This window comes from Dermacentor variabilis, chromosome 7 (assembly GCF_050947875.1).
Source record: "Dermacentor variabilis isolate Ectoservices chromosome 7, ASM5094787v1, whole genome shotgun sequence".
Lineage (NCBI taxonomy): Eukaryota > Metazoa > Arthropoda > Arachnida > Ixodida > Ixodidae > Dermacentor > Dermacentor variabilis.
Genome location: NC_134574.1, coordinates 121,823,526 through 121,847,430, shown reverse-complemented (window position 1 = coordinate 121,847,430; position 23,905 = coordinate 121,823,526). Strand labels below are relative to the sequence as shown.

At 43.1% G+C, this 23,905-nt stretch overlaps 2 protein-coding genes across 3 annotated transcripts in view; one reads left to right on the top strand and one right to left on the bottom strand.

Moving 5' to 3' along the window:
• LOC142587095 (uncharacterized) overlaps positions 1 to 3,887 on the bottom strand; it is a 38,153-nt gene extending 34,266 nt beyond the window's left edge. Inside the window, exons 1-2 of one of the 2 annotated variants that reach the window (XM_075697982.1) lie at positions 3,779 to 3,878; positions 3,673 to 3,688 (exon numbers count right to left, since the gene is read on the bottom strand). The gene's annotated coding sequence lies outside the window, so the exon portion shown is untranslated. Of the gene's footprint in view, positions 1 to 3,672; positions 3,689 to 3,778 lie in introns of both variants that reach the window. The other variant, XM_075697981.1, reaches the window with a different exon arrangement.
• Positions 3,888 to 9,285: 5,398 nt separating this feature from the next.
• LOC142587094 (uncharacterized) overlaps positions 9,286 to 23,905 on the top strand; it is a 57,412-nt gene continuing 42,792 nt past the window's right edge. Inside the window, exons 1-3 of the mRNA XM_075697980.1 lie at positions 9,286 to 9,399; positions 13,654 to 13,723; positions 17,532 to 17,618. Coding sequence (XP_075554095.1) covers positions 9,316 to 9,399; positions 13,654 to 13,723; positions 17,532 to 17,618 — 241 coding nt within the window. The 5' untranslated portion in view covers positions 9,286 to 9,315. The remainder of the gene's footprint in view (positions 9,400 to 13,653; positions 13,724 to 17,531; positions 17,619 to 23,905) is intronic.

The following is a 23,905-nucleotide window of genomic DNA, read 5'->3' as shown; positions in this document are numbered from 1 at the left end:
TGCGAAAATCCCGCTTTATAGGCTAACTATGTGCACGAGAAGGCTCGAGTGTGGAATCGCGCTCTTGTGTTCTAGTATGGCAATGTTATCTGGTGCGGACCGGCTTCGACCTCCGCCAGCTTGACCAACGGGTAACAGCCACGTTCAAATGGCGCATTTTGCACAATAGCTGAAGACGAAGCAAAGTCTACGAAGGCATTTAAACAGGCGCAGGCAGGAGTGAGTTCCCGCTGACAAGCATGGGTTTTGTCTGGCCTTAAGTTTTGCGTGGTTTGAGGGTAGCTGAGGGTTTAGAACTAACAGAAGTCACCGATGCAACATGGCTACGACACTGATAGTCGGTGTGGCGAAAGTTTTATTGCTACCCGTGTAGGCGCGGCTGAGCGTTAGCAGGCGATAGTCACAGTTAGTCGTAGTTCCGGAAGTACGTAATTCCTATCCAAATTTGAAGCGCGCGTTTTCGCTAACATCCCCCTATATATTAAAGTACGTCAGTAAATAGACGCAGTAACAGTTGCAAGAAACGTACTGATCCAAACACCTTCCTTGATTGATGCCAACTATTGGACAATGGCAGCCGCCTATAGCACTCTGCTATATTACGGTATATGGCATGCCAGAAAGAGTCAAGAGAAGGCTTCTTCTTTTAAAGAGATTGTTTGAAAAAAAAGTATATTAGTTCTCCACTTGCGAAATCCACGTACCCGACACGACTGGAAAATTTGGCTGAGATCTTCATGGCGTTGCGGCTGCGGGCTGTGTTTTTTTCGCAATTCCCTATGAGCGCTTTAGCATCCTACAGAGGATCGATTATGAAGGGTGAAATCAAACATCACGATCCCACATTCGTCGCCCTCAGCTAGTAATGGATAAATAAAAGGCACCCTCACGCTATCTCCGCAACTTTGGCTATAGTTTCGTTTTTTCTAACCACTCACTGGTCACTGCGCTGGCTGAAATAGTGGCTGTTTGAGCTGCATCAGCGGCCACCGCGGCGATTGTCAGTAAGCGAGGAAGCGCCAATCAAAAGGCGATAAATGGCTGGCACTGTAGCGTGAGCAAGTAAAATAACGTCCGTGGTTATGGTGCTGTAAAATCTTTATAGGCTGACCGAAGAAACGTATCCTCGCCGCCTTGGTGAATAGCGACTTGGGCTGTCCCCGAAGCGAGTCGTGTTGGGTTCATCGTTCTTTTTTTTTTAGTTCTGAAGTGCATGCCCCATTTCAAAGCAAAGCTTTTTTGTCTACCTTCACATGACTTTGTCAAGGCCAGTTGGTCCGTCTGTTTGAAGCCGAGTAGATTTCCGCCACTCAAAAAAATAAAGATTAACTGTATCATCCATGCCCTCCAGCGGAGAGCCCGATGATGCATAGATTAAGGGCGCTATAACGTAAACTATCCCAAACTTTCCTACTCGAATTCTGCAATCAGCCCTCCGCGATCAGTCAAAAACTTTTTTGGACCACCCCCACTTGACCTGTCTGTCACGCGACGTCACGAAACCCGCGATGAATCCTCATCGGATATGACGTGTGCACACTGATTATGCATGATTTGACCGAACAAAACAAAAATAGTTATTTCTCATTCGACGCCTTTTTGCCATCAGCCGTCGGCTATTGGTCAAAAGTTTTAGACCTGCACCTACTTCACCTGCCTCTCACGAGATGTCACAAAACCGCAAAAGCTTACCGCGCCAAAGTTACGCTTACGTGTTAAAGATGCATTATTATGCCGAACAAAACTTAATTTTCTTCTGAATAGCCGCAGGATGCCCCTTTCCGAAAGTAGTAAAAGATGGCTGCCGCCGATCGCTCAGGCACTGCCTACTAGCACCTACCGGAGAGCATGGGTGTATTTGCGTATAATAAAACTTCTTGCGTTGCCCTGTAACGTTTTCGAGCACTTTCGGCACGTTTAAGACCTCATTCTGTCAACTCTTCTTTGCTGAGGATCCATTTTAGCCTCTTTCTTCAGCTTCCGTTACATGCCGCCGCGATTTTCGACCACCCACCGCAAGATAAGTAATGGAAAATGGACCAATCGCAGACGCCGGCAACAGCCTCTTCATCTGGTTATCGATTACCAGTGCATTGGCTCGGCTCTATCAAATCCCGCTCCACTTGAGCCTGTTCCTCGCCTCTTGTCAGCCAATTAGATAGGACAACCACTCAACGTACGAAATGTTATTTGTTTTTCAAGCAAACAAAAGTGACCTCCTGTAAACTAGGAGAGTGTTTGATTGGTCTGTTGAGACAACCCTGCGGGGGACCGCCCTACGCTTGCGTCGGCGGTTACTGAAATTTGACGTCAGGAGATCGGAGTAAAACCATATTAGAATAGCTTTAGGGTATGGGGCCTTAGGCTTCAATCGCGCATTTCTTTATCTGGTGCCAACATCAAGACGCTCTTTCACATGATGGCCGCGGGTTCATTCGCATTATGATTACCATGCTATGGAACGTGCCCAAAATGGGGAGTGGGTAAAGGAGTAGGCAGCACACATCGTGCCAACTTCAGCAAAGTCTTCGAGATGGCAGCATGCTGATGATTATTGAAATTTTGACATTATGACAGATACCGAGAGTGAGGAATTGACTAAGAAGCGTGTCAGTATGTAGATTATCATGATGATAGCTTCCACACAATCGCACCTATTCAATGATGGATTTGCCAAGAAGGCCGTGGTACATATCCTGTCAAAGCCAAGTAGCTCTTTAACATGGTTGCCCCCTGCTGATAATGATTGTAACTGTCATACTATGCCACGTACCCAGAGCTGAGGAACAGCCATGAAGTGGTTAGTGCAACTGAAATACTACAACGGAAGGAATAAACACAAGCCACTATAACATTTGTCATATTGCTGGGAGACGGGTGCGCGATATAAGAGGCGCGGGCTAGTTTGCTTTGGGTCAAGGACAAAGGAATAAAATGGGCCAATTATATATCTTTCAATACCCGCTTGACGTACTTTCCAACATGTGCATTGGATCTGCATTATTTTTTCATGACGTTGAACGTGTACCAGAGAGAAGTCCTAGCAAGGCGATGAGAAAAGAGAAGCGCCACGAAAGTATCCACTGCTGTCCAGCGGTGTACGTGCGGAAGCCATAGTGCCCGGACAAGAGGCCTGCATCTTCTGGAATCAAGGCCCATGCGAGTAGTTTATTCATGCTGAGCGACAATGGGCCCTCTTTCTACAGAGACACCGACGAACACATTGGCGCCACTTCGTTTTCGCTAGGAAGTCAACGGTTATAATTGAAAGTTAAAAATTACCGCGTTCTACAACGGTTGCAAGAATGTTTGGAATTTTCCTTAACTGTACGCATGCGCATATTGGAACGTTCCGAAAAAAATTCTTATATTTTTTTAACTGCCAGTTAAAATGGCGATGGCTAGAATCTTTTGACATTGATGTTATCTAGTTCACAAAGTCCCAGTATATGTGCAAGTTCAAAATGAAATGTGCAATCTGTATGATAACACTAGAAATGAAACTGTACTTTGCACAAAGACTTATTGCGCACTCAGGGAAAAATATAAAAATGATACCAGTGTATGTTTCATATACGTTGCGTATTGTTGTTCACTGCTAACGTATTCTTGTTAACATCATCAGCAGTAGCATCTACAATATGAGCAGTAACAATAAAAAAACAGATTCACCTGGTAGAAGCAATGTCTTGACGTCAAATTACAGAAAATAAAAGCAGTTAATGAGCACTTCGTTCAGCGTTAAGAAATAAATAGCTACCCATTAGCATGTACTTACTTTAGGACGCCCACAAGTGCTGTGTGAAAATGATCTGCCCTGTTCTACAAAAACTTCCTGTCTCCTTCCCGCCGGCGTGTCATATTTGCATTACTTATTGTGCAGGCTAGGCTTATGGGCATATACCGTAACCTGCAAGCATGAGGATCTTTATTGTTTTTTTTTTTGCTTATAGTTCCCCACTTTAACGTCTCATTGTCCATAGCGCACTGCAGCGGCCCTAAAAATAAGTGCTTGATAGATTTGTTATTCTAGGCACTGTGTTTCCCATTGGCTAGTAGTATAATGCACAATGCCGTGTTTCGACACATCATGCTTTATACTGTGCCCTGGGGATATATATGTCGTCATGCGAAGGAATTGGTTTTGAAATCGCTATATTCCCTACGTAGTGCGAAGCTCGGTGTTACGTGCAAGCGCTGCACCTGCGATGTATGCTAATGTTGAATGCCAACAGCAAGCTAGATTGGCTATTTGCATTTTGTTTTCGCGTAACTTTGGTGCCTTCAGGGCACCCGCCGACGTTGCTTAGTGGCTATGGTGTTGGGCTGCTGAACACGATGTAGTGGGATTGAGTCGTGGCCACGGCAGCCGCATTTCGATGGAGGCCAAATGCAAAAACCGTCTTAAAGCAACAGGAGGATAAGGCTTTCTTTTTCTTTTTTGGTCACCAGTCATAAAAATATGTGGGCCTCACACTCAGTATAGATCCATTAAATAAAGGTTTCGTTCATGCTCGCGAACAACGGCCTCCTTGTGTAGCGATCATATTCGATTAGAGAGCACACGTCAACGTTTAATTTTTGTTTTCGCATAGACACACAGCACCCGAACACGTCAATAGCATGCATTCAGGGGAAGGATGAGTATTGAACGATGATGACGATATGATGACACATTTTAGACTACAATGGCATGACAACAATGGGTTGGCTAAAGCAGAATTATTACGGCAAGATTACGAAGACAATAACGCAAGGACAAATACAACCTGCCGAAAAAGGAATAACGATGTTTGAATGACAATGCGGTGTGACGACAGTGGTCTGACGATGACAGCATGACGAGAATGTAAGCAAGACAATCAAATAATGACAAATGTATAACGACAATGAAAAAATAAACTACAATGCACACGCTATAATGACGACTGTATGATGTCGACAGTATGACGACATTGAAATGACAAAGCTCGGATGTGCAAAACAAATGCCGATCAGGGAAGAGCCGCGTTGGTAACGCAATGAACGCATGTCAGCGACTTTATGACAACGACGCAATGACGAAGGTGGTATGGCGACCACAGCTGAAGTCCATGAAAGGAGCATGAAGTCGTGACGACGATAAACGACGACTAAATACTCAATAACGAAGATTCAAAAACGACGAAGGAGTAATGACGGTGGGATCACTGCTTTAAGATGACGATTCCAAAGTGACGGCTGTCGAGGTTGCAATGACTGCTGTTGAATGACGGTGACAGAATAACGACAGTAACATGATGGCAACAGTATGACAACACTAGCGTTGCTATGACAAAGCTACGACAAAAAACGATGAATGTAAAGTCAGTGACGCAAAAAGGACATCATGATGATATTAGAATGACGAAGAAGAAAGGGTGACAATGGAATGATAGTGGTGGTATGACCACGGAAATAGGCTTATGGCGAAATGACATAGGTGTGAAGACGATGGAGCGCCCACCACTGCGTCGTGATAACCTTATGAACACGAATGTGTGTTGCCGACTGTATGAAACCAGAATGATGACGATGAAAAGTCAATGAGAAAGTGGAAACGATGGTGGGACGACAAGACCATGACTATATCATCCTAACGGTGTGACAACGATATTATGATGACGATGGAATGGCGGCAACTGAGTGCAAACACAGAAAACATAGACTGAAATAATTCAGACTTAAAATAGACTGAAATAATTCAGCCCATTGAGACGTGGCGGGCACTGAAATTTTGTGACACATTTAACTGCTTAATTTAGCAACAAACTTCTTAGGCAAGAGAATGAGACAAGAGCAATGGCACTCCAGTTAACTAGACCGAGCTCGGATTCACCGCCCTGCACTTGTGTGAGTACAAATGAAGGAAATAATACAGGCCGTGCCACTTTTAGCGCCCTAGTATATTCGCCAAAGTTTCAGGAGATTCACACCAGCGAATTCTAGCTCTAACAGGATGTTCAGTTATATTCTTCGTTTCCTTGATTTATTCTTTCCTACCGCTAGCTGCGACTATTTCTGTCTTTGAGGTTGAACGTTGCTGATGACTTGTTCATCCACAAAACATACAACGATGAGTCAAGGTTATAAAATTACTCGATACAGCTTCTGCATTGGACAGCCGTTATATATTGTAGCACTTTCAAGTGCACCTTTTCCTTTACGAACAAAGGAATGCTGCGGTGCAGCATGCTTGCCACAGTCGTTGAAAAAGAAACATGTTTTTCTCAATTACACCTGCGCACCTATGTAATGCCGCCTCAACTTTCAAACGTCCTTTTAAAAGCATAATATTTTTTTCACACTCGATTGGGCCTACTGATTAGAAGATATGAGGAAAATTGAGGTACCACTACCCAACGGAGTTACGTTCACGTTAAGTGACGCCTGCCTACCTGCACGTGCTGCTTTGCGAGAAAGTATAGGCTACTTAGTCTAGTATTTCTAATATATGTGGCGCAGGAAAAGCGAGGGCAAGATAACTGAAAAATACACTAACGTGTGTGTTTGGATATGTTGGTATATTATTACTGGAGGTTTTGGTGCGTATCAATACGACAACGAGAAATATGCACGAAACACACGAGTGAAGTGGTGCGGGGCGCCATTTATACAGAAGGAGAGAATTTGTAAAGGCTCTTGGTACCGTCCCCATTCTCAGTTATTTATATTTTAGCTGAATAAAGAGGCCTAAGCGGTCGCCTTCCAAATATCGAGGTTACAAAATCCCTTTTTTTTTGTGCTGATGATCTTTTTAAATTTTCGTTGACTACAGCCCTGGATATCTTGAATCACTATGCCCAAGCACACCATCATTCATACGCGAAAGCTTATTACCTCTAGCCTTTTCAAATGAGATGCCGTCTGGTGAGAGCCTCTACTTTCTGGACATTCAGTTTTTATTGCAAGACGAACATATCCACTGGAACTGCGAGCCGCGCGTCAATAAACTACTACTCTCTTATGAGCCGGCGCATTACTAGTTAGAAGGAGAATAGCTAAGTTATGCGTGTCTAACGCCTCACGCAATTTTTGTCCGGAATTGATAACATATACCTTCAAAAGAAGAATACCTTCAATATACCCGCCTTAGATCTGAGGGATACGCTACGCAAGACCTAGTTACTTTTGCTGAAGGCCTTCTGAAGCTCAAGTCATAACAACGAACTAGTGCTTCACTCCAATCTGAAAAAATAAAACGAGTGGCGCTTTTTTTCGTGCATTCACTGCATATAGCGCGGACTAAGAAAGATGTGACTTCACGCGAATGTTAAAGTAGTTTTTTTCCCGCCAGGTAAGTTGCAAGCTTTGTGGAAACTGACCATGCCTGCCGCCCCTGAGAAGGTCGCCCGAACAAAGAAACACCAGACCGAGTTCGTTGAAAGTTCCAAAATAATCGTCTAGAACATACCATTGACTTGCTGGAAAACTGACGTCGCTCAACGCGGAAGGTGTTGATAATCGCCCCCAAAAGCATCGCAACAATGTTTCAGGAAAGTGCGGTGTATTTCCTGGTGAACACTGTACAACGTCTTAAAAATTATTTATACGCTTTTATATGCCAAAACCAGGATTAGATTTTGAAGTATGCTACCATGGGGGATTTCGGTATAATTTAGATCACTTAGGGTTCTTTAATGTTCACGTATATCTAAGTGCACGTATGTTCGCATTTTGCACTCATAGAAATGCGTCCCCCGTGGCCGCGATTCAATCCCGCAGCCTCGTGCTGAGCAGCCCAACGTCATAGAGATTAAGCAACCACTACGGATACTGCAGAAAATTAAAGCATAACGAAAGCAGTGGAGATCAAGAACACATACTGACGAAAGCAAGAGCCCCCGGGCTATACAGTTTATTGTGCCTGTAAAATTGTCAGTAGAAGTAGCAGTCAGTTGACCCGCGAAATTATCGAGGCGGAAGTGATAGACCGGTGGCATGATACCTGTGTGGCAAAACCTCCTAGCACTCTACCTCTCAAGGAGCTGTCGTGCTTGCGCAAAGAAAAACATATCTGCAGCCTGCACGTGTGTGATGTGGAACACGGTTTTGCCTGTATATTTGGTCCCGTGCTTCAAAGTAAGCTGCTCACGATAAGCGCTCGTGTGTGTCGCGTCTACGTCTGGTCCTCGTGTCGTTTTGCGCAAAATACTTCAGTCACATATACCCTCCACGTGGGCTCAAAAATATTGGTAAGTTAACTCAGTGTCGCTTAGTTCTTTGAAGCTCAACATATCCAAGCGGATCAATTAAAAGGAAAACAAAAGACATGGCAACCTCTAGCACTAGTGTGAAAAAAATCAGGCGAGTGTTAATAGACTGACAACACGTCTGGCCACTTAAAATGAGAGATAACACCGCAATTCTGGTGCGTAAACGCCTCTTTCATAGTCTTATTGTACAAGGAACGCTGTTATCTTCAGTTAACCATTCCTAGGCTCCTTCGGTTTTAAAAGTTTAAACGACACAAATAATTTTATGTTGCACTTTTACGTGATAATAATACTTTAACGCGGAGCTCTTATACATCTAGATCAGCGAACAATGACACATCACTTGTTATGCAGCACAAGGGACGTTCATATTTGCATTTTTGTGCCCTCGTCTGACATTCGCTTGGTCGGAAGGAAACCGCAGCTTTCTACCTATTGGTCTGAGTCGAAGAGAGTACGATAATTTTGTCGACGTAGAGAAAACGAAATATGCCAGCTGAAAATGGTACCTTCGACTGACACTCTGCTCGACTTTATTTAAATACTTGTTCCTCACTTTTTTTACTGAAAGTAACGTCTACCATACCACCTTCCAGAAGTTGAATATAGTGCAAGATATTTTTTATGTGCTGCGTATAGTTTAGTTTAGTAGTTTAGTAGTTTAGTATTGCGTATAGGAGCCACTCGCAGGACGTCACAAACAGCTGCGGCAGAGCATATTTTTATAATAGGGAGGTCAGAAATGCAACACAATACTTGGCACATTGTCGTGAATAAAATTAAAACACAGAAATATTGAACTGAACGTTTTTGCCTGTTCGAACTTTTTACGAGTCCTAAATAAAACTTTTTTTTTAGCGGTACATTGTGAAGCGGGCAGCTGGCAATATATAGAGGACGGCAAGTTAAAAAAAGACAAGCAGTACAATTCTCCTCGAAATGCCGTTTCGCACCTCTGCGCACATGTTGCAGTCCAAATTCATTTCATTTCACCTTTCGCTATAGGAGAGACAAAAAGAAGTAAAAAGCAATTGTCATATTTCAGAAATGCTGCTGGTGTAGCAGAGGTAGCCGCTGTACAATGAGAGGGACAGCAAAGAAAGCTTGCTATCATAAGGCGAATCAGGCAACAGCGAATTCTATACAGCTCCTTGCATCTGGGCACGTAAGTACTGGCAAATGCGGCACACATGCCCTACACGATGCGCGCATTTACCAATTTACAAGCGCCACATGAAGTTTTATGTCCCGTTGTTGCATGCAGTGTACATGTCATTCTTTTCTGAGGAACAGTGTATTCCACAAGAGCCACCACTTGTTAATAACCTTTGATGGAATTTCTATAACGTAAATAATTGCGGTTAATAAAGCGAGAAAACTAAAATATGCATTTACCGTACCTATATGAAGTGTGCACAGTGGCAATTTATGCATTGTGTTCGTTGTCTACCAGACCTAAATGTACTGGGTGCATTATCCCGTCGAAGTAAGAACGAAAAAATTCGATTGCTAAAAATTGCATCTAGCGTCCCTGCAAACAATAAAAGAGAGGCGCAGTAGACATTACAGACTCCTGCATCTCCAACCCATTTCAGTTCGACTGCGCTTCACTATCACAGGGGAGAGCGCGATGTTTTCAGAAATAATTTTTTTTTTATTTGAGATGCATACAGGGATTTTTCTGTGCCACAGTTTACCCCGTTGTAGCCACCAAGATACGTGCCTGCACGTCGGTAATTTCATAAGCAGCATTGCACAAAACCTCTCAAAAATTTCTCGACATTGAAACTGTGGTAAGGGAATTCTGAGCCGGCATGGCTCGACTGCTGCTCGAACACCGAGCGCCATCTCTAGGAGGATGGTGGCACTCATATTTTAATCGCGTCTAAGCTGACGCACCCATTGAACAGCCTAGTCAGGGCTTGATTCAAGCAGCCACATAAACGCGTATGTACAGTGGCGAACGTTAGAATAATGGAAAGCAAATATATTTCTACCTTCAACTATACTGCGTGAAGAAACTGTCCGCCGGCAAGCAATACTGAAAACGCGCAAAAAGAAAGTTGCAGTTTCGTCCGATAGGCGAAGCATCCATTGCAATAGAAAATTAGTATACAGGTATGCGAAGCAAGGATAGTGGTTTAACGGACAGTATAAACTTGGAAACATCTGCTTACTAACTGAATTCATAAGCATTGTGTCAGCACGCACAAGCAAATATCAACACATCCCACTCGATGAGCGGGGACACTCGCTGGCAAAACGCTGGTGTGAGCAAGCGCGACAGCGGCTGCGAGCAAAGTGACCTTCGTGCTGTCTATGGCTTCAACGCAAGAGCAGCGAGAATACAGCTCGCACAAAGGTATGAGCCATCGACAGATCCCTTTCAATATACGTCGCGCGCGATCCGGCGCGGCCGTAAAAAGTGCGCGCTTGTGGCGGAGTCGAAGTCGACCATTCTCCCTCCAGTGCTGTTTGCCCACTTTTCATCCCTATAACGCGAGAGATTGCGCCGCGATGGTAAGTTCTTGCGCCCCTGCACGAAGTGCACAATTGCTGCCGGAGCACAAGGCCAACCGCCTCCCCCCGCGCTCCCTAGTTCTCCTTCCCCCACGGCCTTTCGGGCTGCGGAAGACGGGGCGTTTGCTCCGCGCTTTCCTCCTTTGCGCCGGCAGATTGAGCCATGCTCGTTGGCCTCCATCGCGTGCTTTCTCTTGCATCTGCAGCATACAATGCGCAGTGACGGTGTTAACGATCTCGGACTTTATAAGGAACATCTCGGCAACGGCGACGTTAAAATACTCCTAGAGTGTCCATATAACTGCTGTCGGAATAAAAACGATATTTATTGCGGTATTCGAGGCACTGATGCCGGTTATTCTTGTGCGCCGCTTACTTATTTTCTTCTTCATTTCACACTGCTTGGAAGGGAGCAGTGTTCGGCTTCTAGTGAGTGGTGTAGATTTGCAAGATTTGTACGAACGCCGTTTTGAGCCAGTTAATTCTGAAAAATTGGGTGCTGTTTCATCATTGTCTACATTCGGTTGCCACCAACGGCGAGTACCGCGTCCTTTCATGTACCTCGGGCATTTACATGTCTTCTCGGTGAATGAAAGTGGAAAGGTCATCGTGACGCGTGGTGTAATATCGCTAGTGGGAAGAAACGGCGCATTTGTATGACTTGTGCAGCAACACGTTTTTCGAGTGCCCGCTTTGAGACCACCGTTGTTCCTGAGAGGATATTTTTTGTTAGTAACAGCTAATTCATAATCATATTTCTTTTTCAAAGTAATGTTTTCGCAATTTTCGATGTTCACTGCAACGTACGGAGTATAAAACCGGTGTTTAGATGCTCAAAACAAATACGTGTTTGCGCACGGAAAGGCACATTACGCTTTGTAAAAAAAAGTTTTATGGCAACCATTCGCGGTATTATTTGGGTGAAGCGGAGATCAGAATTGGCAGGATTGTACATTTATACAAGCCTCAACTAGATTGTGTATTCGCTCCTAAGCAAGTGAGCTACCACTTGAGAAATTGAGCTTTGCTATAGCTAAATGGCGGTCATACACCACAGCACAGTATTTCACGGGATTACACCTACGCGTATCATTTTGTCCGTGAAAGTAATTGTACGGATACATGCTTTTGGTATGTAGAATACCACACTCTAAAAGTTTTACATAGAAATTCAAAAGCCTGGTTAACCACTTTTATACCTGCTAAAAAGCAAAACAATAGTACGATAATCGTTTGACCTATACGATCGGGCGTCTTACGTCTTACATCTGGTGCTCATTTCGCGATTTTTGCCAGGAACTTTCATGATGTATGATCGGTGACCATACCTCATGACTTTTTGTACAAGTTTTTCTGGAAACATCAACGCCAAAATTGCGGCACTACTCATTTCTCATCGCTCTTGAACGTAGTGCAAAGTGTGAAGGTTTGCGCAGTGCGCGAACTTGCTACGAGAATGATAAGTATCGGTCCGCGCCGTCCGTGGCTCCACCTACTTCTTTTAATGTTGTAGTGCACGACGCCCATAGAATTGCAGTTGGTATTTCAACATCTCCCGTATACTTTATCGTCAATGCGTGTGTTGTAGCTGCAAAGGTTGCATTCAGGGAACTTGTATTTTATTGGCCATATCGGAAGGGTTGGTCAGGGTATGGTGAGGTGGACTGAACACTAGAACAACATAAGGATGACACAGTTACGGAAAAACAGACGGAGGAGTAACAGTTTTCCGCTACTAGCTACTCTTGCTGCAATGTATGTTCACCTCCCTTTTTTAGTGTATGTTTTAGCATTTTGCAAATTCAGCATAGAAGGCTTTTAGCAATTGCAGCTTCTGCGTTTCCTGAAACGATCGCGCGAATTTTTTAACTGTCGTGCGAAAATGAAGTTGTAGCCTTAATCGTTGACACACTATAGCAAGAGTGGGCTGCCAACGAAAAGCTACCAAAGATTGTTTTTGAGTACTTTGATTTGAATTATTCAAATATTGCGACACTTTAATTTGCTGGTAGAAGAATGTTGGACCTTGCAAGCTTTGAAGTCGCATCGGGGTGAGAGACAGTCAAACTCAATTAATGTGCGGCTCTAATTTCTCTGAACATAGCTGGGTACGAAGTTTTGTGGCATGCCGATGAGGTTTTAGTGAGTTGAAATAAACCACTGTTTAAATTGTTTGGTATGTTCTGTGAGTTGTAAACTAAGCATTGCAATAAAATGAGGCTAAACATACAAGCATGATGCATTGAATTGTTGAATTTCCTGCTTGGCTATGCGCTTGTTTATCCTTGTCATATTTTTTGTAATGCTAGCGCATGCACATCCAGTTTCTTGAACATACGACAGTTATTGATGACCGTTTATTTCTATGAGTCCCTATATATGTATTATAAATCGTTGGGAAATGACTGAAACGAGATGTTATTATGCAGTAGCGACGTAGACTTAGGAGAAATTGCACATTATATAATAAATTGACGTAACGCTAGATAACTGACTCTTGAAGTATTGCGAAAGAAGTAATAAATGCACAAAAATCTGAATCGCTTCCTTAGGTAAATTTAATCAAATACTTCTTGCCAGCCGTCATACGAAAAAAAGTCACACAATCCCTTCACAAGTATTGCAAGCAGCACGTGAACTATCCAGTCAATCTCGGTAACACCTTAGTTAGTGTTGTGTGTAGGGATATCTTGAATGCTAAAGTGAAATTAAGCAGTGTTAAGGGATAGGAGACTGAATTTGCCAGCAGATCTCTATCACTGTTTACTTCATTGCCACGGTTTATTTAACTGGCAGTACTTGCGCATGTTGCGCATGGCAGTACTTGCGTATGAAGCAAAGCTTTTATTTTCACCTAAGACATTTCTCGGACTCAACACTTTGTTATACTAATGCGCAGGCCGCCATGAGGTGTTACGTGGTTGCCTTGTGCAGCGCCCTCCTTACCTTGCTTGCCGTTTCGCCAACAGGCAAGTATATTTCGTATATTTAAAATGTCTTCAAAGAAAAGCAGCATTATATGCATGAGTTATTAGTAACACCTGAATTATATTGTAGTTTTATCCTTAGCAAAATGTATGGTGTCCTCCTAAGTGTATTGCTGAGGTCTTACTTTATTCATTATAAAACGGTAAGCAATGGTTAAACGTTGATTAAAATAATTTTTTTACAACTGTCATCACATTGCCTGTAACGCTCAACATCTGCACAACAGCCGTCACAACGGCACCAATTTCCGAATGACGAGTTGATCAGAATATTGCTTTCACAGAGCACCTCATACTAAAATTTCCGTGAAGCGATGTTGGCTCCGTATCAAAAGACTCCTCATTTAAATAAATTCGTATCTCGTTAGCAACCGCAAGTATTAGCGAAAGACGTGCAAATCGGCTTATTGGTCATGGATATCTGGGGCCACTAACACTAGTGGACACTTTGCTATGACAATGTGAAGTTCGTGTGAAGGTTTCTTTTTATGCTGAAGAATGTCCTAACGGTCGTTAGAACTGCAGTCGTCACAGTCGCTTTTTTCCAGTAAATTTTGCCTGGCGCAAAGGTTCTGGGTGCGAATCAAAACTGGATCGTAATTTTTTACATAAATATTGTTGCGAGCAAGTAGAGGTAGAACGAAACTATTTATACAGGAAACCTAAAGTAAATCAAGGCTCTGGCAAAATAAAAGCAAGCCCACATTAAGTAAGGGACATTATCATGTTCACTTCATGCAGTGGCTGTTTCTTCTTCGAGTGTCACGTAGCACGATCCCGGTGCCTGAAGTGCCATCCCGGTGACCTTAAGGAGCCGCCACATAGGAAGGGTGGTAGAGCTGGAGTCTTGAAACGTGGATGATGTCAAGGGACAATGAGAAAGAACCCGTACCGTTACTGGCTGGCAGAATCTCGTGGGTCACATCAGTGACTTGTCTAAGGGCCTAATGTGGGCACGTGTATCGAGAAAGAAACATTTCACAAAAGCCGACGCGTCGGGTCAGGACAAGCGCCCAGTCAACACGTTGGTCTATGGATGGGACAGCATGATTAACTCATGTTGTGCGGAGCACCAGCGCAGGAGGTTGTCGATAACTTTAGAAAGTAAGGTATGGCCTCGTCCGATGAGTAATTCGCGTGGGGCATCGAGCACTTCAATGGCGGCGCAAATGAGAAAGTCCTAGACATTAGCAGCACAGCTGGTGTTGAGAGCTTGCGTCAATGCATAGTGCGCCCTGTAGTGATGACAATCCACGTGTTTCCTGAAGCGGATGTAGGAAAAGACTTAAAGTCAAAGCCAACACAGAAGAACGACTCACGTGGGACTTCCTACGGTTACAATTAGTTGTGTACCCTAATGACAGGGCAAATTGATATCGCGTGCCTTTATGTCATACAATGCTGTTCGCACGTTTTGTCATAGGCGCACATGGACGGAAAAGGCCGACGTATTTCTCAAATCTAGTTTCTGGCCCTCGAAAAAAAAAATCAGTGCCCCTCCACTCTATGAAAAAGGATATACCAGCGAAGCTGTGTATGTGCGCTCTTTAATGACGAACTGAACGTCCGCCGCGGTTCGGCCTGCCATTTCACTATTTCGGGATCTGCCCGCATGTGGGGAGTGCTTAACGCCTCCTTCACCTCCGCCGTGGGGCGGCATAGCGTTAAGCTGTCTTCGACATCGGCCCACGTACGGGGAGTGCTTAACGTCTGCTTCACCTGCGCCGTTGGTCGGCCCAGTATTGCACTATTTTCGGTATCTACCCACGTATGGGGAACGCTTACGCCTGCTTCAACACCGCCGGGGGTCGGCACAGCATTGCATTATCTTGTGGGTCGGCCCACGTATGGGAAGTGCTTAACGCCTGCTTCACCTCCGCCGCAGGTCGGCCCGGCATTGCATTATCTTCGGGATCGACTAATGTATGCGGAGTGCTTGACGCCTGCTTCACCTCCGCCGCAGGTCGGCCCGGCATTGCACTATCCTGGGGATCAGCCCACGTTTGGGGAGTGCTTAACGCCTGCTTAACCGCGGCCGCGGGTCGAGCCGGTATTGCACTACTTTCGGGATCCGCCCACGTGTGGGCAGTGATTAACGCGTGCTTCACCTTCACCGCGGGTCGGACTGTCATTGCGTTATCTTCGGGATCAGCCCACGTGTGAAAAGCGCTAAAGGCCTGGTGCACCTTCGCCACGGGACGGGACGGTATTGCACTATCTTTGGGGTCGGCCCACGTATGGGGAATTTTTTTGCTTACGACACTATAATTTCCTTGAAGGCAAGAGGTATACAGCTTCGCTTTAAAAAGTAAAACACTGGAATACTTGCTATGTATAACAAGAAGTACTGTTTGTTTGGCGACGTAGATCCTTTCCAAAACTTTGGAAGTCAAATGCAATAGCCGTTGCGACTAAAAGAAAGTTTCACTTGCGCAAATTCTTCGCTTTGACGACATATATGGAATGGAATAAGAAGTAAATATTCGCATTCTGTAGCCTCCAAGATCTGGCAACGTCAGTAGCTTGCCGGGTGCTCAGCGAAATCTCTAAGGCCATGTACTGTGAGGAAAGCTTCGCTTGTTAGGCGTAAAGCGCTATAAATTGAGGAAAGATGCAGGAAACAGCGCTCAATGGTAACGGATGCTTTGCTGTCGTAACATTACGACACACATTTATTTGGTTAGTTAGGAAACAACCGCCCTTAAAGTGCACGATAACATGATAGATAGGAAGTGGACGACACTCACTTCGGCGATGGCGCCATTTCTGGAACATCTATGACTCTGTCATTTTCTCGCTTCGTATGTCGCCTGGACGCTCTTTGTAGCCGCGCCGGCTGCGGAAGTATTGGCTGCAGAAGATTTATTACAAAAATTATAGAATTTCATTCCATTAAATTTGCTTTACGACACATATTGCTAGTCATCAATTGTATCCTGTGTGTTGGCAAGTCATATTCACTTGCAAACAATTTTCAGGTTGGCAGCAGTTTCGAAAGATTCATTCGCAAACTTTGCGACAAATTACTCGGGCGTTCAAGATACTATTGCGTTGCAATATATAAAAGAGTGTTTTTTTTAAAAAAAACGTAAGTGAAATAAAAGTGCATCTATACCGCTAGTTTGGTGGCGCATATCCAGAAACTCATGCTTTTCCTCAAAATTAATTTGAAACAGTTATGATTGGCAAATGGCCAGCTACACTTCCTACATTTCACAAGTTACAGTAAAGTAGCTAAGGCAATTCGAGAATTTTTAGAACTACTTTATGTTTTTCCCTTTCTTGGGCAAGAAATATCCGGCTCTTTGAATAAGCCACTTCAAGGACTAGAACAATGCAGTCAGACGCAGGGGATTTTTTAATAAAATTGCGCACCACTTAACCTTCATCATCTCTTATAATTCTACATGTCAAGTACACAACTGGTGTGTTGGGTTAATGGGTTTGTAGACTAGCTCCTCTTTTAGATGGTTAGAATGCAGTCGCCTTTTGACGTTAGTAAGTACATCAATTATTTTATGCTTTTAAGATGAAAGGGAATAATTTTGACCAGAGCATTAATAAAGAGCTGTTCAAAACCGAATAACACAATTTTGAAACAATAACTGCGCCTAATTATTTTCATAATAGTTTTGTGAACGTAAATACGGCTTCAGAACGAGCATTCCTGAGGCAGTGATGTTGTTAAGTACTTTTAGGAAAAATGTTTATGGTGTATTGAGACTATAAGAACAATATTGCATAAGTAGTTTGGCCTAAACGTATTATTTTTGTCTTTTTTCATTTATAGTGGCGGGTCCTTGTCCTCTCCCAGCTTGCCAACAACCACGACAACCTGTCTGCCCAAGCCCAGGGAACTCGTGCGGCTGCAGATGTAGTAAGACATAAGACAATTGTATTTTTAAGGCCATCTAAGCATAATGACAAAATGATTTCGCCCCTTTATTGCTGCTGTAGACGTGTATACACTTGCCAGTGATTTGCACTGTAACTGGTTTGGTTATTTGAAATGAGGAGCCCGCAATTCCCACGGACAGAATCTTTGTCGAACTTTGATCTTGTACGAAAGTCTAAAACGGCAGGGAAAACAATATATGTTATGTAGACATTACAACAGCCACTGTTATCAATAGTTGTTGGAAACTTGTGGACTATATTGATTATTATTGCTGTAGCATGGCTACTACACAGTAGCTATAAATAAAGAATCCAGGGCTCGGCCATTTTTATTCGCGTACCAATGCAGCATGTCCAGTGAAAGAGTTACAGTATTTACAGAAATACATGGGAAAAGTTCAGAAAGATGTGACAAGGAAGACAAGGCGGAACATCACAAACGCCAACTAATAACGTTTATATAGATACAACCGATAAGAGAGGAAGTAAACAGAGGGGCCAGGTTTTTATTCATTATATCATAAGAAGTAAGAAGAGAATGACACCAAGGACAAGATAGGGTAAATTACTCGTACTTACTAATTGAAATAAAGAAATGATAAACTAATGAAAATGAAACTGGATGAAAAAACAACTTGCCGCGGGTGGGGAACGATCTTGTGTCATTGCGTTACCCATTCAATCGTCCACCAAATGAGTTTGTGAGCGATGGCACTGGCTAACACTCCCAGGCTTGGTGCTAGTAGTAAAACAGATATACCCCGGAAAGTACATGGGAGAACGGCGCCGGCGGTTGCTCATATATATATATATATATATAATGGTGTGAAACATGGAAGCAAGCAAATAAAGAAAAAAACTGTTGGTTTACGTGTTACAAACAATGTTAAGCACGTCCTAAGTTTTGATTATCAACTAAGTTCCACTGTGCTAACTAGCGCTAACAACTTTAAATGCTTAGGAGTAACAATATCTAAAGACCTCAACTGGACTCAACATATCACTAATACTTGCTCTACCGCTGAAAAAATGTTATCGTTCTTACGTCGCAAATTAAAACTCGCTCCAGCCCGCGTAAAGCTAACAGCGTATTTAACAATAGTAAGGCCTACACTGGAATATGCAAGCATCGTATGGGACCCCTACCAAAAAGGATTAATTCATAAAATTGAGCGAGTGCAAAGAACGGCGGCTAGATTTATTCTTTCAAGGTACTCCAGTACTGATTTTGTGAGAGAGATGTTGCGAAAACTAAATTTACCCCCTCTCTTGGAACGCCGTCGCATAGCCAGACTTAAATTCTTGTTTTTGATTTGTCAAAATTTAGTTAACTTTGATGCAGCGCAGTACCTAATTCCGCGACAAGTCCGGAGCCTACGAGGTGACCACCACAGCAACTTTCTAGTATGTCAATCTCGTGTGGATACATACACATACTCTTTTTTCCCTAGAACCATAAGAGACTGGATTGATTTACCGAACGTCATATGTGATTCTCAAACTGTAGAACATTTTGAAACCGAAGTTACAAAATATTTTCTAAATCGATCCTCATGATCTGACATTTCTCGGGTAAGTTGTAGAATCTAGTATTGTTATATGTATAATGTTGCGATGTATGTGATGTAATATGTATCATGTAAGTTATAGTATGTAGTACGTGATGCATTTTTCGGCTACACATTGCTGGTTTGTTTCACATAACGGCTGTTAAGTCAGATTTTGTAATATATTTATGTATAATGGCACGCTGGGGGGGGGGTGATTAAGTATTAGCTATACAGTTCTGCTTTATGTAAGCCGTGATGCGTTTTGTGCCATATTTGTACCCCACCCCTGCAACGGCCCAATCGGCCAACAGTACCTGCAAATACAAAATAATATATATATATATATATATATATATATATATATATATATATATATATATATATATATATATATATATATATATATATATATATATATACCTGTGCTGTCACAAATTGCAAAACTTCAAATTCAATAAGCTCCAAACTGCGACGTATTCATGCATAGCTTAATAATCTGCTTTCCTGGGCGAGTTGGTTGATATTTGTAGCTTTAACAAGGCTCCACCTTAGATGAGATAAGGGAAGTGCTATAGATGCAAGACAGGTGCGCTTGGAAGCGCACAAGTTAATGGAAGCTTTTTATATCGGGCAAGAACTAGGGTGCGTGTACCAGTGCCGCGTCTGTGCTGTTCCTCAGCAGTTCGGAAATTTTTAGAAAGAATTGTTTGTTCGCGTACATTTTAAGATGAGTACGAACTCCAGGGCTCTTATGACTGGTGCAGTGTGCTGGCCTACCTTCACTCTATATATGTAGGCTGTCTGCTCCGAATATGTTTAGTTTATACTTAGCTCTCGTATTCCGCCCACTTCGATTCTCGCACCTGATACGCGCGCCTTTGCAACATTTACCTACCAAAGTAAGCGCACCAAGTCAGGCAAGAAAAGTTTGAAGAAGCCTAGCTCTTCGTAAAAATTCGTACGGCATTGAGCGAGATGCTTGTTCATGCATTATTCTTCGTTACTAACTTTTGCTTGTAAACGGTTGCTGCTGTACGGGGGTGAGAACCGGACAAGATTTCTTATCGGCAGCTTTTTCTTTTCACCCCTCCATGTAGGAATATATCTATATGAAATATATAAACGCATGAATGAAATATATAAACGCCTGAATAAAATCATTGATTCATTTATTATGACTGAAACGTAAGTAGACTTATTTCACAACCAACAATTAAAGTGGGAGCTAAGGAACCGAGGCAACCAATAGATAAGCTCTCTCAAGTAATAAAGGACCTAATAAAGAGACAAAAAAGCACGCATGTCTTCAACTCAAGAGGTTAGATAGAATTCGCTGGCCTATCAAAACTGATTAACAAAAAGAAAGTAAGGTATACTGAAAATTATACAGTGGGAAAGATCGAGGAAATTGCAAAAAATGGCCGCAGCGTGAAATGCAGTGGCAAGAAAACTTGGCAATGAACAAGGCAAGATATATGCGCTGGGAGATAAGTAGGGTGATGTCATCAGCACTTTTGATGATATAGTAAAAGCAGCAGAATTCCTTACTGTCCACTACATTACGTTGAACAGCCACGCTACCTTCATTCCACGTAATGATGAACACGATACCGAGGATCCTTCTATATCTAGCGATGAAGTTAGAAGTGCCTTGTAAGACGTGATCCGGGGAAGACGTCGGGGGAAAATGAAATAAGAGTTCACTTATTAAAAGATGTAGGAACTATTATGCTTGAAAAGCTTCGATCCCTTTATACGCAAATACGACGCCATGTATACCAGCAAACTGGAAGAATGCCACCATTATGGTAATCCACGAGAAGGGAGATGTTAAACAATTTAAAAATAATAGGCCTATTGCCTTGCTCCAAGTACTAGATAAAATATTAACAAATATAGATTGCAACAGATTGAGGGCTAAATTTGATTTCGTTCAACCAAAACTACAGGCTGGCTTAAGAAAGGGACATTCTAGAATGATCGACATCCATGTCATCATACAGGTAATCAAGAAATCTCATTTGTGTGGCTTACACAGAATATTTAAAGCCGTTTGACTCAGTATACATTCCAGCAGTCACAGAGGCGATGCGTAATAAGAGTACAGAAGGCTACGTGAATATCTTCAGAAATATGAAGTTGCCTATCAAGAAGGAGGTGAGGCAAAGCGGCATAATCTCTGACATGTTATTCACTGCATGCTTCGAAGAAGCATTCAAGCTATAAGACTGGGTATGTTTATGTGTGAGGAGGAAAAGCAAATACGTCAAGAACCTTCGGTTTCCACATGGCATTGCCCTGTTACAGAAGCAAGGGAACTGAAGGGCCCACTTTTTTTTAATCATGATGTGATTGGATTGTCGTGTTCAACAACACCGGGGACGAATTACAACAAATTATTACGGGCCTTAATTGAACAAGGGAAAGAATGGTAGTAAAGATTAGTGTGCAGAAGGCAAAGATAATGTTTAACAGCCTGGCAGGAAAACAAGAGTTCAGGATCACCAGTAAGCATCTAGTCTAGAAGTACACCTTGTTGGTCTAGCCAGTTCATATTGCTGAGTAGACCATAATATGATCGCTTTGCCGCAAACAAGGAAGAACGAAAGGAAAGAAGGCGATGGCGCTCTCTTTATTCCCTTCCGTCCTTTCTTGTTTGCGCCAAAGCGATCGTATTTATAGTCTACTCAGCAGCATTTAGTCTCAACAAGAGCGCGTTTACCTATGTAAATTATTTATAGGAGACCCTGATCATTGCAAGGGAATTTACAGAAGAGAATTCGGTTAGCTTGCCTACGGATGACATTATCTAATCCTGACTGGGAGCTTACTACTGTCGTTAAAAAGAAAAGTGCCCAATTATTGCATTATTCGGGTGCTAACAAAAGGGGAAGAAACTTGGACATTAAAAAAGAAGCTTGAGAAGAAGTTAAGGACCGCACAAAGAGCACTGGGACAAAAATGATCTAGGGTAACGTAACAGGAATAGAACGGTGTGGGTCAGAGAGCAAACCGGGATAGCCGATATTTTTGCTGACATTGTGAGCCAAAAATGGAGCTTAGCACTTTAAATGATGCGTAGTGTACACAACAGATGGGCATTATATTTACAGAATAGGAACGCAGGGAAGGGAAGCGCAGTCGCGCAAGGCAGAAATCTAGGTGCGATAATGAAATTAGAAAATTTAAGGCCCACATTCGAATGAGCAAGCCCAGGGAGAAGCCCTTATCTTGCAGTGAACATAAATATAGACATAATATATGTCATCGTCATCATCATCCTGGTTCACCCACTGCAGGGCAAAGGCCTCTCCCATACTTCTCCAACTACCCCGGTCATGTACTAATTGTGGCCATGTTGTCCCTGCAAACGTCTTAATCTCAACCGCCCACCTAACTTTCTGCCGCCCCCTGCTACGCTTCCCTTCACTTGGAATCCAGTCCGTATAATATATGTATTTGTCTATACATACGCAGATCCCAATTAAACCTAATCATTCCGAAAATGTAAACGCGCAATGTTGCCGTGCTGCTTCGAAAAGTTCAATGTTTATTGATGCAGTCAATACACAGAATTAGTATTTTCCTTTGTATACTTTAAGAAAATGACGTAATTCAAAACTGGCCCATTATGAACTTCATCCACCGCTTCTGTAGCAATCGCCTTAAGAGTGAAGGTGCGACATTCATGCTTATTAATCATTTAACACCAGGCACAATAAAGGTATAGGGGGGAAAATTTCCGCATGATTTTAGGTTTATTTACCCCTCGTAATCTAATGCCATCAACATATTACGTGAGGAGTGAATTTTCTCTAAACTCCGCAAGATTTCACGAATACCCGGCACATTGCACTAAAGCCGAAAAATTTGCACACATATTGCAAAACCCGCTGTGGTTGCTTAGTGGCTATGGTGTTGGGCTGCTAAGCATGGAGGTCGCGGGATCGAATTCCGGCCACGGCGGCCGCGTTTAGATGGGGGCGAAATGCGAGAAACACCCTTGTACTTAGATGTAGGTGCACGTTAAAGAACCCCAGGTGGTCGAAATTTCCGGAGTCCTCCACTACGGCGTGCCTCATAATCAGAAAGTGGTTTTGGCACGTAAAACCCCATAATTTAGTTTTAATTAACACATTGCAAGAAAAGCAATCAGTCTGAGGCTGTTCCTGCCTTTACATGCGCAAAGATATTTATTTTTTGCTAAAGATGACCACATATTTATTTATTGGGCGAAACGACCATTTCTGCTAACCTATGCCAATTGACAATACTGAAAACATTTGGCTCTTAAGTTCAGAGAGCAGTGCACATTGCACTTTCCACCCTAGTTGCGCGCATGGTTGTCGCGTGCTGTTGACTGCTGTTCAGTGTCTGGTACTATCAGTATTGACGTAGGCAGCACAAAGGAGGCGTGCCACCCCTGAATTTTCGGTGCAGCAGGAATAACTGGCATTATACAACACGTGAGAAAACCCGCCAGCCCGAGCTCCTATCCTGGTGCAGTGCGCCGATTGAACACACACACACAGAAAAAAAAAGAAATTTCTGGGTATAGGCGCTGGCGCTATATAGGCGCTGGCATAGCGCAACTTATCTGTTCCTTAAGTATAGCTGTCATGGCCCATATTTCGCCGTGGAAGGCGTGCGCGAAGCCCCTTTTTACCGTGAAATGACCTAACGTTTAATTCACAGCCGAAAAAGAAGGCTTCATTCT